This window comes from Hemitrygon akajei, chromosome 1 (assembly GCF_048418815.1).
Source record: "Hemitrygon akajei chromosome 1, sHemAka1.3, whole genome shotgun sequence".
NCBI lineage: Eukaryota > Metazoa > Chordata > Chondrichthyes > Myliobatiformes > Dasyatidae > Hemitrygon > Hemitrygon akajei.
In genome coordinates, this window is record NC_133124.1 from 175,716,048 (window position 1) to 175,732,584 (window position 16,537).

Sequence of the window (16,537 nt, forward strand, 5' to 3'; positions counted from 1 at the left end):
GGAGGGAGTGCAGTACTGTGGGTCAGGCAGTGAGGAGGGAGCGCAGTACTGTGGGTCAGGCAGTGAGGTGGGAGCACAGTACTGTGGTTCAGGCAGTGAGGAGGGAGCGCAGTACTGTGGGTCAGGCGGTGAGGAGGGAGCACAGTACTGTGGGTCAGGCGGTGAGGAGGGAGCACAGGGCTGTGGGAGGGAGCGCAGTACTGTGGGTCAGGCAGTGAGGAGGGAGCGCAGTACTGTGGGTCAGGCGGTGAGGAGGGAGCACAGGGCTGTGGGAGGGAGTGCAGTACTGTGGGTCAGGCAGTGAGGAGGGAGCGCAGTACTGTGGGTCAGGCGGTGAGGAGGGAGCGCAGTACTGTGGGTCAGGTAGTGAGGAGGGAGCGCAGTACTGTGGGTCAGGCGGTGATGAGGGAGCGCAGTATTGTGGGTAAGGCAGTGTGGAGGGAGCGCAGTACTGTGGGAGGGAGCGCAGTACTGTGGGTCAGGCGGTGAGGAGGGAGCGCAGTACTGTGGGTCAGGCGGTGATGAGGGAGCGCAGTACTGTGGGTAAGGCAGTGAGGAGGGTGCACAGTACTGTGGGTCAGGCAGTGAGTAGGGAGCACAGTACTGTGGGTCAGGCGGTGAGGAGGGAGCACAGTGCTGTGGGAGGGAGCGCAGTACTGTGGGTCAGGCGGTGAGGAGGGAGCACAGTGCTGTGGGAGGGAGCGCAGTACTGTGGGTCAGGCAGTGAGGAAGGAGCACAGTCCTGTGGGTCAGGCAGTGAGGAGGGAGCACAGTGCTGTGGGAGGGAGCGCAGTACTGTGGGACAGGCAGTGAGGAGGGAGCGCAGTACTGTGGGTCAGGCAGTGAGGAGGGAGCACAGTACTGTGGTTCAGGCAGTGAGGAGGGATCGCAGTACTGTGGGTCAGGCGGTGAGGAGGGAGCACAGTACTGTGGGTCAGGCAGTGAGGAGGGAGCGCAGTACTGTGGGTCAGGCAGTGAGGAGGGAGCACAGTACTGTGGGTCAGGCGGTGAGGAGGGAGCACAGTACTGTGGGTCAGGCAGTGAGGAGGGAGCACAGTACTGTGGTTCAGGCAGTGAGGAGGGAGCGCAGTACTGTGGGTCAGGCAGTGAGGAGGGAGCGCAGTACTGTGGGTCAGGCAGTGAGGAGGGAGCACAGTACAGTGGTTCAGGCAGTGAGGAGGGATCGCAGTACTGTGGGTCAGGCGGTGAGGAGGGAGCACAGTACTGTGGGTCAGGCAGTGAGGAGGGAGCGCAGTACTGTGGGTCAGGAGGTGAGGAGGGAGCACAGTGCTGTGGGAGGGAGCGCAGTACTGTGGGTCAGGCAGTGAGGAGGGAGCGCAATACTGTGGGTCAGGAGGTGAGGAGGGAGCACATTGCTGTGGGAGGGAGTGCAGTACTGTGGGTCAGGCAGTGAGGAGGGAGCGCAGTACTGTGGGTCAGGCAGTGAGGTGGGAGCACAGTACTGTGGTTCAGGCAGTGAGGAGGGAGCGCAGTACTGTGGGTCAGGCGGTGAGGAGGGAGCACAGTACTGTGGGTCAGGCGGTGAGGAGGGAGCACAGGGCTGTGGGAGGGAGCGCAGTACTGTGGGTCAGGCAGTGAGGAGGGAGCGCAGTACTGTGGGTCAGGCGGTGAGGAGGGAGCACAGGGCTGTGGGAGGGAGTGCAGTACTGTGGGTCAGGCAGTGAGGAGGGAGCGCAGTACTGTGGGTCACGCAGTAAGGAGGGAGCGCAGTACTTTGTGTTATGGTGCAACTCAAACTACCTGCGTCTCAATATCACCAAGACCAAGGAGATGGTGGTGGACTTTAGGAGATCTAGGCCTCATATGGAGCCAGTGATCATTAATGGAGAATGTGTGGAGCAGGTTAAGACCTACAAGTATCTGGGAGTACAGTTAGACGAGAAGCTAGACTGGACTGCCAACACAGATGCCTTGTGCTGGAAGGCACAGAGTCGACTGTACCTCCTTAGAACGTTGGCGTCATTCAATGTCTGTAGTGAGATGCTGAAGATGTTCTATAGGTCAGTTGTGGAGAGCGCCCTCTTCTTTGTGGTGGCGTGTTGGGGAGGCAGCATTAAGAAGAGGGACGCCTCACGTCTTAATAAGCTGGTAAGGAAGGCGGGCTCTGTCGTGGGCAAAGTACTGAAGAGTATAACATCGGTAGCTGAGCGAAGGGCGCTGAGTAGGCTACGGTCAATTATGGAAAACCCTGAACATCCTCTACATAGCACCATCCAGAGACAGAGAAGTAGTTTCAGCGACAGGTTGCTATCGATGCAATGCTCCTCAGACAGGACGAAGAGGTCAATACTCCCCAATGCCATTAGGCTTTACAATTCAACCGCCAGGACTTAAGAACTTTTTAAAAGCTATTATTAATGCTTTTTGAGAGAGTGATTTAGATGCATATCATATTTTTACTGAGTTAATATTGTATGTAATTAGCTTTGCTACAACAAGTGTATGGGACATTGGAAAAAAAATGTTGTATTTCCCCATGGGGATGAATAAAGTATCTATCTATCTATCTATCTACTGTGGGTCAGGCAGTGAGGAGGGAGCACAGTACTGTGGCAGGGAGCGCAGTACTGTGGGTCAGGCAGTGAGGAGGGAGCGCATTACTGTGGGTCAGGCAGTGAGGAGCGAGCACAGTGCTGTGGGAGGGAGCGCAGTACTGTGGGTCAGGCGGTGAGGAGGGAGCACAGTGCTGTGGGAGGGAGCGCAGTACTGTGGGTCAGGCGGTGAGGAGGGAGCACAGTGCTGTGGGAGGGAGCGCAGTACTGTGGATCAGGCGGTGAGGAGGAGGCACAGTGCTGTGGGTCAGGCAGTGAGGAGGGAGCACAGTACTGTGGGAGGGAGCGCAGTACTGTGGGTCAGGCAGTGAGGAGGGAGCACAGTACTGTGGGAGTGAGAGCAGTACTGTGGGTCAGGCGGTGAGGAGGGAGCACAGTACCGTGGGTCAGGAGGTGAGGAGGGAGCACAGTGCTGTGGGAGGGAGCGCAGTACTGTGGGTCAGGCAGTGAGGAGGGAGCACAGTACTGTGGGTCAGGCAGTGAGGAGGGAGCACAATGCTGTGGGAGGGAGCGCAGTACTGTGGGTCAGGCGGTGAGGAGGGAGCACAGTACCGTTGGTCAGGAGGTGAGGAGGGAGCACAGTGCTGTGGGAGGGAGCGCAGTACTGTGGGTCAGGCAGTGAGGAGGGAGCACAGTACTGTGGGTCAGGCAGTGAGGAGGGAGCACAATGCTGTGGGAGGGAGCGCAGTACTGTGGGTCAGGCGGTGAGGAGGAGCACAGTGCTGTGGGAGGGAGCGCAGTACTGTGGGTCAGGCGGTGAGGAGGGAGCACAGTGCTGTGGGAGGGAGCGCAGTACTGTGGGTCAGGCGGTGAGGAGGGAGCACAGTACTGTGGGTCAGGCAGTGAGGAGGGAGCACAGTACTGTGGGTCAGGCAGTGAGGAGGGGGCACAGTACTGTGGGTCAGGCGGTGAGGAGGGAGCACAGTGCTGTGGGAGGGAGCGCAATACTGTGGGTCAGGCGGTGAGGAGGGAGCGCAGTACTGTGTGTCAGGCAGTGAGGAGGGGGCACAGTGCTGTAGGAGGGAGTGCAGTACTGTGGGTCAGGCGCTGAGGAGGGAGCGCAGTACTGTGGCTCAGGCAGTGAGGAGGGAGCACAGTACTGTGGGTCTGGCAGTGAGGAGGGAGCACAGTGCTGTGGGAGGGAGCGCAGTACTGTGGGTCAGGCAGTGAGTAGGGGGCACAGTGCTGTGGGAGGGAGCACAGTACTGTGGGTCAGGCAGTGATGAGGGAGCGCAGTACTGTGGGTCTGGCGGTGAGGAGGGAGCACAGTGCTGTGGGTCAGGCAGTGAGGAGGGAGCACAGTGCTGTGGGAGGGAGCGCAGTACTGTGGGTCAGGCAGTGAGGTGGGAGCACAGTACTGTGGGTCAGGCAGTGAGGAGGGGGCACAGTGCTGTGGGAGGGAGCGCAGTACTGTGGGTCAGGCAGTGAGGAGGGAGCGCAGTACTGTGGGAGGGAGCGCAGTACTGTGGGTCAGACGGTGAGGAGGGAGCGCAGTACTGTGGGAGGGATCGCAGTACTGTGGGTCAGGCGGTGAGGAGGGAGCGCAGTACTGTGGGAGGGAGCGCAGTACTGTGGGTCAAGCAGTGAGGAGGGAGCGCAGTACTGTGGGTCAGGCAGTGAGGAGGGAGCGCAGTACTGTGGGAGGGAGCGCAGTACTGTGGGTCAGGCGGTGAAGTGGGGGCACAGTGCTGTGGGAGGGAGCGCAGTACTGTGGGTCAGGCGGTGATGAGGGAGCGCAGTACTGTGGGTCAGGCAGTGAGGAGGGAGCGCTGTACTGTGGGTCAGGCAGTGAGGAGGGGGCACAGTGCTGTGGGAGGGAGCGCAGTACTGTGGGTCAGGCGGTGATGAGGGAGCGCAGTACTGTGGGTCAGGCGGTGAGGAGGGAGCACAGTGCTGTGGGAGGGAGCACAGTACTGTGGGTCAGGCGGTGAGGAGGGAGCGCAGTACTGTGGGTCAGGTAGTGAGGAGGGAGCACAGTGCTGTTGGAGGGAGCGCAGTACTGTGGGTCAGGAGGTGAGGAGGGAGCACATTGCTGTTGGAGGGAGCGCAGTACTGTGGGTCAGGCAGTGAGGAGGGAGCGCAGTACTGTGGGTCAGGCGGTGAGGAGGTAGCATAGTGCTGTGGGAGGGAGCGCAGTACTGTGGGTCAGGCAGTGAGGAGGGAGCGCAGTACTGTGGGTCAGGAGGTGAGGAGGGAGCACAGTGCTGTTGGAGGGAGCGCAGTACTGTGGGTCAGGCAGTGAGGAGGGAGCACAGTGCTGTGGGAGGGAGCGCAGTACTGTGGGTCAGGCGGTCAGGAGGGAGCACAGTGCTGTGGGAGGGGTGGTGCCTTCAGAACTAGAAATATTATTTGAACCGTAAATCTTCGCCTCTGATGAAATATATTAACGGATACTCCCAACCAAGCAGTTACTCTGTCCAGGGGACGTGTCATGAGACGGTGTGGAGAGAACCACCCGTTTTAAAAATAAAATTTCTTTATTACAAGTTCAGTAATACAGTACCAGAAATCTGTACATATACAGAACAGTGACTAACACAATTACTAGACAAGCTCAACTGAAATATTCCCATCTCTATCAATAATGGCGCTAATCCCCCAACGTTCCCGGGACGCCTCTGTGGTTGCCGTTGACAACACGAGTTCCCTCACGATGGTTGCCTGGGCACACATACACTCCCTAAAAATTACCACACAGTCTGCCTGGACACATCCTACCAGAGCTTGAGGGAGCAGTAATCCTCCCGTCTCTCCCTCCAGCTGAACCAGAACACTTGGGACGAATCCCAGAGTCGGCTGTCTTCCAGCAGCTGGTTGTTATAGTGACAGTGGCCGGAACCCACCCGAGGGTGCAGAGGAGCAAACTCCATCCACACGAGGTGATGATCCGAGTGCGACACCACGTGAACGGAGGGTGTTGACACGTGGGAGATATACGCCCGAGAGATGTAGAATCCGCTATGCGAGAACCTCCCCCTCTAGTGCTTCTGGAGAAAATGCTAGAGTCAGGGTGAAGATCCACCAAGACAAAGGAGCCTAGTAGCTCCTTTTGCCGATGCTGGGTTGCATTGGAGGCCAGAGCGGCCCTCCACCTCGCGGGTACAGTGGAAATCTCCGCCGAGGATAATGCAGTCTCCATGGTCGATGGAACTTAGCAGAGAGGACACCCGACAAAGCAGGCACGTCTGCTACACCCCGCACCCAGGGGCATACACGTTGATGAAGTGCAGCGGTGGGGACACCATCCAGGCGCACGGCCAGGCGAATCAGAGGGCCGGGAACGATGTCCTGGATTATTGTGATTTCCGGCTGGAAGGTTGGGCTCACCATCCCACTCGAGCTGGAGCTGACGGAGCTCATGTCGACCCCTCCCTGCCACTCCAGGAGCCAAGTGGACATGTCTCCTGAAATGATATGGATTTCTTGCAGGAAACCTGACGCAGATCTCTCATCTCTGAGGATTGAGAGATTGTGAAACCTGCAGAGAGAAACCCTGCTACCACTCACCATTCGGACAAGCTCCGGTGAGCCTCACTTTGGGACAACACTAGGCCTCTTGACCAGCACCCTTCCTGGTGAGAGCGGACTCACTCTCTGCCCTACTCTCCCCAAAAGAGCAAGAATGCTCTTGGCCGCTGGGCTCATTATCCAGTGTTCTTGCCTCTAGGGAGGCACTAACTACTAACTCCTGAATGGAGGGCTCCACGGCTGTCTCAGTCGCCAGATCAGGGGCAAAACCACCTTCCTGCACACACACTCCACCACCACAGGACAGGGCCACATCTAGGGACCCATCTGCATTCCCTCCCCCTCTGGTGACTCCCCCACGTCTACAGTCTCTACCCTCTTGGGAGAGGAGCTCCTTCTCCTCTTCCGGCTGGAGAGCACCCGGATAGGGGTTCCCCAATACAACGGCACTCTCTGCGTCCATCGCCCCCTCCACCTGCGCACTTCCCTGAGCCTCCAGCTGAACTTCAGAGCGGGTTCCTTGCTACAGGACACGGGAGCAGACGTGAGCTCTGCGTTCTCAATGGCCTTCTTCCTATTGATTTTGGATTTTTTCTTCACCCTCCTGCCCTGCGGAGTCTCCTTTCCATCCTCAGCTGTATCCTCCCTGCATGTGGCCTCGTTTCTCCACCCAAACCTACAGGGGCAGCAGCAAGTGCAGGGATTGGGGCGGGGGCAGGGGCAGGAGCAGCTGGGGCATTGCAGCTCAAGGTGGAGTCTTTGGGCCAGGAATTGGGACAGTCTCTCTGAAAGTGCCCCACTGCCCCGCAAGTGGGGCACCGTGGGTGCTCCGAACTCCAGTTCACCTGGTAGGTTCCTCCTTCGAATCGCACAGTAAATCTACCCTGAATGTCCTCCTCCTGCACCGACTGCATGAACACCTGTCGCCGGAGAAAGATAATGTCACTTGAACTTATGCCTAATGGCGGTGATCTCGGATCTTCCTCGATCCAAGAGGGCAAGATGGGGAAGGAGGACTTCATTGGGGATGAAGGGCTTAAACCTGAGGATGATCTGCTATGTGGGAGCGGTCGTTAGCTCCAACTGTAGGAAAGCTCCCCCCCCCCCCCCCCATTCTCAGCCCTCTGCATTGGGCTTGATGCACCAACTCATCGGTCCTCGTGTATAACACCACCTTACCTCCGTCCTTCTCAGAAGCCAGACTGCTGCCAACAGTAGCCAAGTCCTCCATGGCCTCCGGCCTCCGGCACTCTTCTGGAATCAGTCCGGACGGCAGACGCATTGCACCCCGCGTTTAATCGACAACAACGGAAGCAGGGCACTGTGTGAGGTTTTAGAGACAACAGCCTGCGCAGCGTCCCTCGGGGGGTCCACTACTCCCTGGTGATCCATCTGTCACGCTGGCAATACAGTCCAAGTACAAAACGTTAATTACCCTGATACGGTGTAAGCGGCTATGTCCACTGATAAAGACACAAAAAAGCGACTGATGTCCCTAGCTGGAAAGTTTGGAACTTCTCGCAGCTCACCCACATCCTGCTGTGTCAGCAGATCCAGTCGCCTCGAGGTTGTGGGGTCCCATGACAAACTGTCGCCCTCGGCCTGAAAACTAGTCTTTGCTGTTCAGACTGCGAGAGGAAGATGGAACGTAATCTCTGAAGTTGACCCGGTGGTCCTATCAACGAAACGCTAGCGAATTCCGACTCCAGGAAAGGCTCCGTCGGTCCCCAAAAATCCACCGGCCTCAAAAGGTCAAGATGTCCAGGAAACACTCCTTCATTCACACCGACCGAGATGCATGACGAGACGGGGGTGGGGGCAGATTCGTTCCGATGTTAGCTGGAAAATGAACTATTTGTTTCTCCGTCACTGTTGTAACAACAGCTCTGGCAATATGCCAGCCGCTGCGGAGAGAAACTGCGCAGTTAGCAGCCGCCAGCAAATGCAGTCCAAACAGGCAGATAAACTCCAGAAGAAGCTCCCACAGTGGAACAGTTACTCAGGAGTCCTGCCGGACCTTACCTGATGCCTCAGGATAACTTCATCCAACCGTTTTCTTATGGTTTCTCCCAGCTCCATCAGAACAACTCCACACTGTCTGACCCCGGGAGTGTGTGATGGGACAGTGTGGAAGGAGCTTCACTCTGTGTCTGACCCCGGGAGTGTGTGATGGGACGGTGTGGAAGGAGCTTCACTCTGTGTCTGACCCCGGGAGTGTGTGATGAGACGGTGTGGAGGGAGTTTCACTCTGTGTCTAACCCCGGGAGTGTGTGATGGGACAGTGTGGAGGGAGCTTCACTCTGTGTCTGACCCCGGGAGTGTGTGATGGGACGGTGTGGAAGGAGCTTCACTCTGTGTCTGACCCCGGGAGTGTGTGATGGGACGGTGTGGAAGGAGCTTCACTCTGTGTCTGACCCCGGGAGTGTGTGATGGGACGGTGTGGGGGGAGCTTCACTCTGTGTCTGACCCCGGGAGTGTGTGATGGAACGGTGTGGAGGGAGCTTCACTCTGTGTCTGACCCCGGAGGTTTCTGTCCCCGGACAGAAACACAGGTTTCTGTCGCCCGTTACTTTTACTCACGCTGAGTTGATATTCGGCCCAAATGCTTCCTAGTCTCCGCGTTTTGTAGTGGGTTTCGGGTGTCTGATTTAACTGACGGGAGTTTCTTTCTGTAGACGCTCCCACCAACGTGAGATTCACATCTCCCGCTGGTGCTCCTGTTGGTCAGTCCATCACGCTGTGGTGTGAATCTGATGCCAACCCAGCACCGCACTGCAATAGCTGGAGGAATGTGTGCAGCTCCCGGTCATCAAATCCGAGGGGAAATGATAGAAAATACGTAGTTTATGTGAAAGTGGAGGATGCCTCCTGTGGCTTTTACAGCACAGTGAAGAATTCCATTGGTGATCAGGAGTCTCCAGCGAAACACCTCAATGTGGAGTGTCAGTAGTGACCCTGTTCGATCCTGTTACCACACACATACAATCTGATTCCAAGACAACTTCACACAAGCACAGACAGGAGAAAATCTGCAGACGCTGGAAACCCAAGCAGCACACGCAAGTTGCTGGAAGAACTTGGCAGGCCGGGCCGCATCTTTGGAAAAGCGTACAGTCGACGTTTCGGATCGGGATCCTTCAGCAGGACCGGAGAAAAAAAGATGAAGGGTAAAGGGTGTTGGAGGGGAGGGAAAACACGAGGTGATGGGTGAAACCTGAAGGGGGGAGGGATGAAGTAAAGAGCTGGAGAAGGGGGAATCTAATAGGAGAGGACAGAAAGCCATGGAAGAAAGAAATGGGGGGGGGGGAGAACACCAGAAGGAGGTGATGGGCAGGCAGATAAGGTGAGAGAGGGAAAAGGGGATGGGGAATAGTGAAGAGGAGAGGAGGCATTACCAGAACTTCAAGAAATCAGTGATCATGCCATCAGGTTGGAGTCTACCCAAATGGAATATAAAGAGTTGTTCCTCCAACCTGAGTATGGCCTCATCACGACAGTAGGGGTGGCCATGGATTGACGTATCAAAATGTGAATTGGAAGTGGAATTAAAACTGGTTCTCACTGAAAGATCATACATCTTCTGGCAGATGGAGCATAGGTGCTTGGTGAAGGGGTCTCCCAATCTATGTTGATATACAGGAGACCACACGGGAGCACTGGACACAATATATGACCCAAGCAGTCTCACAGGTGAAGTGTTTGTTTGGGGCCCTGAACGCGGGAGGAGTTATAGCATGTGTTCTGCTTGCAAGGATGAGTGCCGGGAGGGAGATCAGAGGGGAGGGACAAGAGAGTCGCATCAGGGGCGATCCCTGCAGAAAGCAGAAAATAGGGGGAAGGGAGAGATGTGATTGGTGGTGGAATCCTGTTGGAGATGACGGAAGTTCAGAGAATTATGTGCTGGACACAGAGGCTGGTGAGGTGGTAGATGAGGACAAGAGAAACACTATCCTTGGTGGGGTGGCGGATGAGGTGAGAACAGGCATGCATGACATGGAAGAGATGTGGTTGAGGGTAGCAGTGATGGTGGAAGAAGGGAAGCCTCTTTCTTTGAAAAAGGAGGACATGTCCTTCATTCTGGAATTTAAAAAAACCCTCATCTTGAGAGCAGATGCGGCGGAGACGGAGGAATTGAGAGAAGAAGATGTTGTTTGAGAGAGGAGTCTGATTTAAAATCCGAAGTTAATTCTGACTCCAGTACTTCATAATCGACACTTCACCAGAAAGTTATTCACAATTCAACCCAACAGCAGACCCCCCACACCCCTCCCCATCTCTGTAACCCTTTCTGACCCCCACACCCCTCCCCATCTCTGTAACCCTTTCTGACCCCCACACCCCTCCCCATCTCTGTAACCCTTTCTGACCCCCACACCCCTCCCAATCTCTGTAACCCTTTCTGACCCCTACACCCCTCTCCATCTCTGTAACCCTTTCTGACCCCCACACCCCTCTCCCATCATTCTGCCATTGGCAGCCATACTTACAGCGGCCTGTTCCTCACTTCCATGTTCTCTCCTTCACGCTCTCTGGCCCTCTCTCCTCGTCTGACCCTCTCTGACTCTCTCCACTTAACTCCCTCTCTGACCATCTCCACAGCTCTCCCTCCCCAATTCTTTCCTCCACTCTGGCGCCCACATTCAGTCTCTCCTGTACCCCTCCCTTTGTGAAGGGATTCCTGGACACCCGCCTGATGTGTCCAATGTTTTGTTTCCTTTGTACTCCCTCTTTCACGATGACCTTGTGACATTTTGTTACAGGAAGTTATTTCCATCCATTTCTCGTTCTCATTGGCGATTGTTGGTTTTGTGAACGTTTACCCGAGATTTGCAGTTCCCCTTAACATTTGGAATAACCGGAAGGATTTTTACTCTTAAACACCCCACAGATAAACCCAAAGATGTGAAAATCCTGCCCAGTGATTCTGTGGTCGAGGGATCACAGGTTACGTTACGATGTGAGAGTGTCGGGAATCCACCTGCAGACACCTACCAGTGGACGAAGGTGTGTTCCGGGACGGAGATGACACTCGAAGGATCCACACGGGAGCTTCAGATCCGGGTCTCAATCGAGGATGAGTCCTGTGACTATTATTGCAGAGCTGGGAATGTGATTGGAGATCAGGATTCCAAACCCAAACGTTTCCACGTTCAGTGTAAGTATTATATTTTGATAAAACCTTCACTTTCATCCGAAACGCCGCCTGGCCCGAGTCCAAACCTTCATCACTCCCTCCTCAAACCCGAGACTGGCTGTAACCTCTAAATTTTACACCCAAACCCTGCCCCTTGACTCAATGGTTTACCCCACCACCCCCGCCCTAACATATAATCTCTGACATTGCCCTAAACCCTAACCCCTGCACCTTGCCCTACTTCCTAACCCCTGTTTCCTGCCCTAAACCAACCCATAGCCTCTACCTGAGCCCTAACACATAGCCCTGCCCTAACCACTGTCCTATCTGCTGCTCTAATCCACAAACCCTGCACTACCGCAACCCCTCAGTAATCCTGACCCCTGACCCCGCCATGACCCCTGTCCCCGCCATAACCCCTAATTCCTGTATCTTGTACTAACTCATATTCCGTACCTTCACCCTAAACCATGCCCTAACCGCTGCCCCTGCCCTATACCGCAACCCCTGCACTAACTCCGAAACCCAAGTCACGTGTGAGCACACGTGTGTGTGTGTGTGTGTGTGTGTGTGTGTGTGTGTTATTTGTGCGTGTGTGTGTGTGTTTGTGTCTATGCTCCATAGTTCTCGACACTGTCGTGTGGAAACCATGACTAAGATGAGGTTTTCGGAAATTCGGGGAATTCCTCCTTTCTCCCATTTCCCCTGTGCAAGTGCTCATTCATTACCCTGGGGAGGGGGTCGGGATTATACCAAATACGTGTTTCTGGGGTTTGTGTGTGTGTGTGGGGGGGGTGGTGCTGGTGCGGGAGGGTACCCAGAAACACAACAGCCCCCTCACCAGCCATACACTCAAACTCACACACAGGAGGATGGTCAATGGAAGTGCCTGCGCGTTTAAAGGGGGAGGGGCAGTCAGTAGCCAGTCGTCAAGGTCACGTTTATTGTCAGGCGCACCGGGTCTGTACCGGGATAATGAAAAACTTACTTGCAGTAGCATCACAGGCACACAGCATCCCTAACTGCTCTTCAAATCCACAAACCCTGCTCTACAACATTCACAAGAAAAACATAAATTGCACATGATTTTTTTTTACCGAAAAGAGCATAAGGAGATCACAAACAGTTACGAAGAGTGCAGAGTGGTCCTGTACTGAGCTACTGATTAGGGTTGTGCCTGTTGGTCCAGGAACTGAATGGTTGAAGGGAAGTAGCTGTTCCTGAAGCCAGTGGTGTGGGACCTCAGGCTCCTGTACCTCCTGCCCGATGGGATCTGCGAGGTGATGGCATGGCCCGCATGCTGGGGATCTGTGATGGAAGTTGCCTTCTTGAGGCAGCCTCTACTGTAGAAGACAACATCCAGTCAGGCAGGATCAGGCCCTTCGGCCCACTGTCCATACTGACCCTCAACCAACCTCTTCCACCAATCCTTTCACTCCCACGCCCCGCCCACACGTATCATGTCAATTAGCACCTCTGCTCTCCAGACTCTACCCTCAGACGCTCCAGGAGGGCAATTCACAGCGGACAATTACGCACCCAGTCCGCACATCGCCGGGATGGATAATGAAGATCACCCTGAAGAAACCCAGTGGGTCACAGGGAGAACGAGCAAATTCCACTCACACGACCCTCGCCCCAGGCACCTGCTCAGATACACACACGCAAACACATACAGGCACTTGCACAGATACACACACCAAAACACATACAGGCACTTGCACAGTTACACACACGCAAACACCTACAGGCACTTACGCAGATAAACATACACCCGCGCACGAGGTTCGAAGGGAGACAGCTGTAGGATGCTCCACTCCCCCTGCCCAGGATGCGTCTCGTTTTCCAGATGGCCCGAGGGATACGAAGATCAAGTCCAGTGAATCCTCGGGGCGAATCCGAGAAGGAAAGTCTCTGAACCTGACGTGCGAAACGAGGGCCAGACCGCCCGCTCAGTTCTCCTGGTACAGAGATCCCGGGACATATCTGGCTCTGCCAAGCGGCGGCCAGCAGCTAAACTTCAACCCAGTGAGTTCCAGACACTCTGGGAACTACATTTGCGGAGCCACCAACAGAATCGGGAGCGACCGCTCAGAATTCTTCCTGCTTGAAGTGCTGTGTGAGTACTGAATCTGCTGGAAGAGAAAAGCGAAAATCGGGAAGCAGCTGGAAACACTCAGTGGGGAGAGCAACGTCTCTGGAGAGAGTGAGTGAGAGAGAGGTGACGTCGCTCTGAGTGAGCGTCAGGGCTCAGAAGCCTCTCTCTCTCTCTCTCTCTCTCTCTCTCTCTCTCTCTCTCTCTCTCTCTCTCTCTCTCTCTCTCTCTCTCTCTCTCTCTCTCTCTCTCCCCTCCCCTCCCTTCCCCTCTACCTCTCCTCTCCTCTCGCCCCCTCTCTCGCTCTCTCCTCTCCTCTCCCCCCTCTCTCTCTCTCTCTCCTCTCTCCCTCTCTCTGCCTCTATGTGTGTGCATGTCGCTCTCTATCCCTCACCGACACACACACTCTCTCTCTCTCTGCCTCTCAATGTCTCTCTCTCTCTTTCTCTCTCTCTGCCTCTCCGTATCTCCCTCCCCTCTCTTTCTCAAAAACACACACAAAATACTACTGGAAGGACTCAGCAGGTCAGGCAGCATCTATGGAGAAGGATGAGCAGCGGACGTTTCAAGCCGAAACCCTTCATCATTTCCCTCCACAGACAGTGCCTGGCCTGCCGAGTTCCCCTTGTACTTTGCATGTTGCTGAAGATTTCCAGCATCTGCAGAATCTCTCGTCTGTGTTCCGCCTTCCTGTCTGACCGGGTGCTGGGTAAGCTGTTCCGCCTGCCCGCCCGCTCCTGGTGACCCTGGTATTCCATGGACTGTCCTTGCTTCCAGATGGTCCGAGGAAGACCGAGATTTCTGCTTCTGCGCCACCTGAACAGGTCCAGGAAGGAGACAACATTAGCCTGACCTGTCAGAGTGACAGCAATCCTCCCATCAGCTCTTACCGATGGTACCGGAGTAACGGGGTGACCAACGCCACCGTGGGATCGACAAGCAGCTACCTTCACCTCGTGAGGATCACTCAGCAACACGACGGTGTCTATTACTGTGTTGCCACGGCCGACTCCCGGAGCCAGGTGTCTGAGGGAATTAGGATCAGGGTCTCCTGTAAGTATCTTCTTGCCAGTATCCAGCGCAACAGAGGAGTCTCTCTCACGCTCACTCTCTCCTCACTCCCTCTCCCTCCCTCCCCACTTCCTCTCCCTCCCTCTCTCACTCCCCTCCCACTCTACCTCTCTCTTTCTCTCTGTATATCCCTAGCTATCACTCTCTCTGTCTCTCTGCCCCGCTCTCTGCTTTTCTCTCTCCCTCCCAACCCCTGTTCCACACACACACACACACACACACACACACACACACACACACACACACACACATACACACACACACACACACACACACACACACACACACACACACACACACACACACACACACACACACACACACACACACACACACACACACACACACACTGGACGATGATCTGGCGTTGAGAAATAGGCGGGCAGAAGCGTTTTCTGGTCAGACCACACGGAGAATTGTGTTCAGTTCTGGTCACTTCATTATTGGAAGGATGTGAAAGCTTTACGGAGTCTGCTGAGGAGATTTACCAGGATGCTGCCTGAACCGGAGAGCATGTCTTATCAGGCCAGACTGAGTGGGCTGGGGCTTTTCCGTTTGGAGTGAAGGTGGATGAGAGGCGATTTTACAAACGATAATACAAATGAATGAAGTGGTAAGCAGCCCGTGCGTGTGTTCGTGTGCGTGTGTGTGCGCGCGTGCGTGTGTATTCATGTATGTCTATACTCCATAGTTCTCGGCACCGTGGTGTGGAAACCATGACTAAGATTAGGTTTTCGGAAATTCGGGGAATTCCTCCTTTCTCCCATTTCCCCTGTGCAAGTGCTCATTCATTACCCTGGGGAGGGGCTCGGGATTATACCAAATACGTGTTTCTGGGGTTTGTGTGTGTGGGGGGGGGGGTGGTGCTGGTGCGGGAGGGTACCCAGAAACACAACAGCCCCCTCACCAGCCATACACTCAAACTCACACACAGGAGGATGGTCAATGGAAGTGCCTGCACGTTTAAAGGGGGAGGGGCAGTCAGTAGCCAGTCGTCAAGGTCACGTTTATTGTCAGGCGCACCGGGGTCTGTACCGGGATAATGAAAAACTTACTTGCAGTAGCATCACAGGCACACAGCATCCCTAACTGCTCTTCAAATCCACAAACCCTGCTCTACAACATTCACAAGAAAAACATAAATTGCACATGATTTTTTTTTACCGAAAAGAGCATAAGGAGATCACAAACAGTTACGAAGAGTGCAGAGTGGTCCTGTACTGAGCTACTGATTAGGGTTGTGCCTGTTGGTCCAGGAACTGAATGGTTGAAGGGAAGTAGCTGTTCCTGAAGCCAGTGGTGTGGACCTCAGGCTCCTGTACCTCCTGCCCGATGGGATCTGCGAGGTGATGGCATGGCCCGCATGCTGGGGATCTGTGATGGAAGTTGCCTTCTTGAGGGCAGCCTCTACTGTAGAAGACAACATCCAGGGTCAGGCAGGATCAGGCCCTTCGGCCCACTGTCCATACTGACCCTCAACCAACCTCTTCCACCAATCCTTTCACTCCCACGCCCCCGCCCACACGTATCATGTCAATTAGCACCTCTGCTCTCCAGACTCTACCCTCAGACGCTCCAGGAGGGCAATTCACAGCGGACAATTACGCACCCAGTCCGCACTTCGCCGGGATGGATAATGAAGATCACCCTGAAGAAACCCAGTGGGTCATAGGGAGAAAGAGCAAATTCCACTCACACGACCCTCGCCCCAGGCACCTGCTCAGATACACACACGCAAACATATACAGGCACCTGCTCAGATACACACACGCAAACACATACAGGCACCTGCACAGATACACACACGCAAACACATACAGGCACTTGCACAGTTACACACATGCAAATACCTACAGGCACTTACGCAGATAAACATACACCCGCGCACGAGGTTCGAAGGGAGACAGCTGTAGGATGCTCCACTCCCCTGCCCAGGATGCGTCTCGTTTTTCAGATGGCCCGAAGGATACGAAGATCAAGCCCAGTGAATCCTCGGGGGCGAATCCGAGAAGGAAAGTCTCTGACCCTGTCGTGCGAAACGAGGGCCAGACCGCCCGCTCAGTTCTCCTGGTACAGAGATCCCAGGACAAATCTGGCTCTACCAAGCGGCGGCCAGCAGCTAAACTTCAACCCAGTGAGTTCCAGCGACTCTGGGAACTACATTTGCGGAGCCACCAACAGAATCGGGAGCGACCG

At 55.1% G+C, this 16,537-nt stretch overlaps 1 protein-coding gene across 1 annotated transcript in view; it reads left to right on the forward strand.

Moving 5' to 3' along the window:
• LOC140726738 (B-cell receptor CD22-like) overlaps positions 1-16,537 on the forward strand; it is a 195,404-nt gene that overhangs the window by 73,231 nt on the left and 105,636 nt on the right. The window contains exons 11-14 of the mRNA XM_073043547.1: positions 10,930-11,196; positions 13,025-13,294; positions 14,048-14,323; positions 16,296-16,530. Of these exons, the coding sequence (XP_072899648.1) occupies positions 10,930-11,196; positions 13,025-13,294; positions 14,048-14,323; positions 16,296-16,530 (1,048 nt within the window). The remainder of the gene's footprint in view (positions 1-10,929; positions 11,197-13,024; positions 13,295-14,047; positions 14,324-16,295; positions 16,531-16,537) is intronic.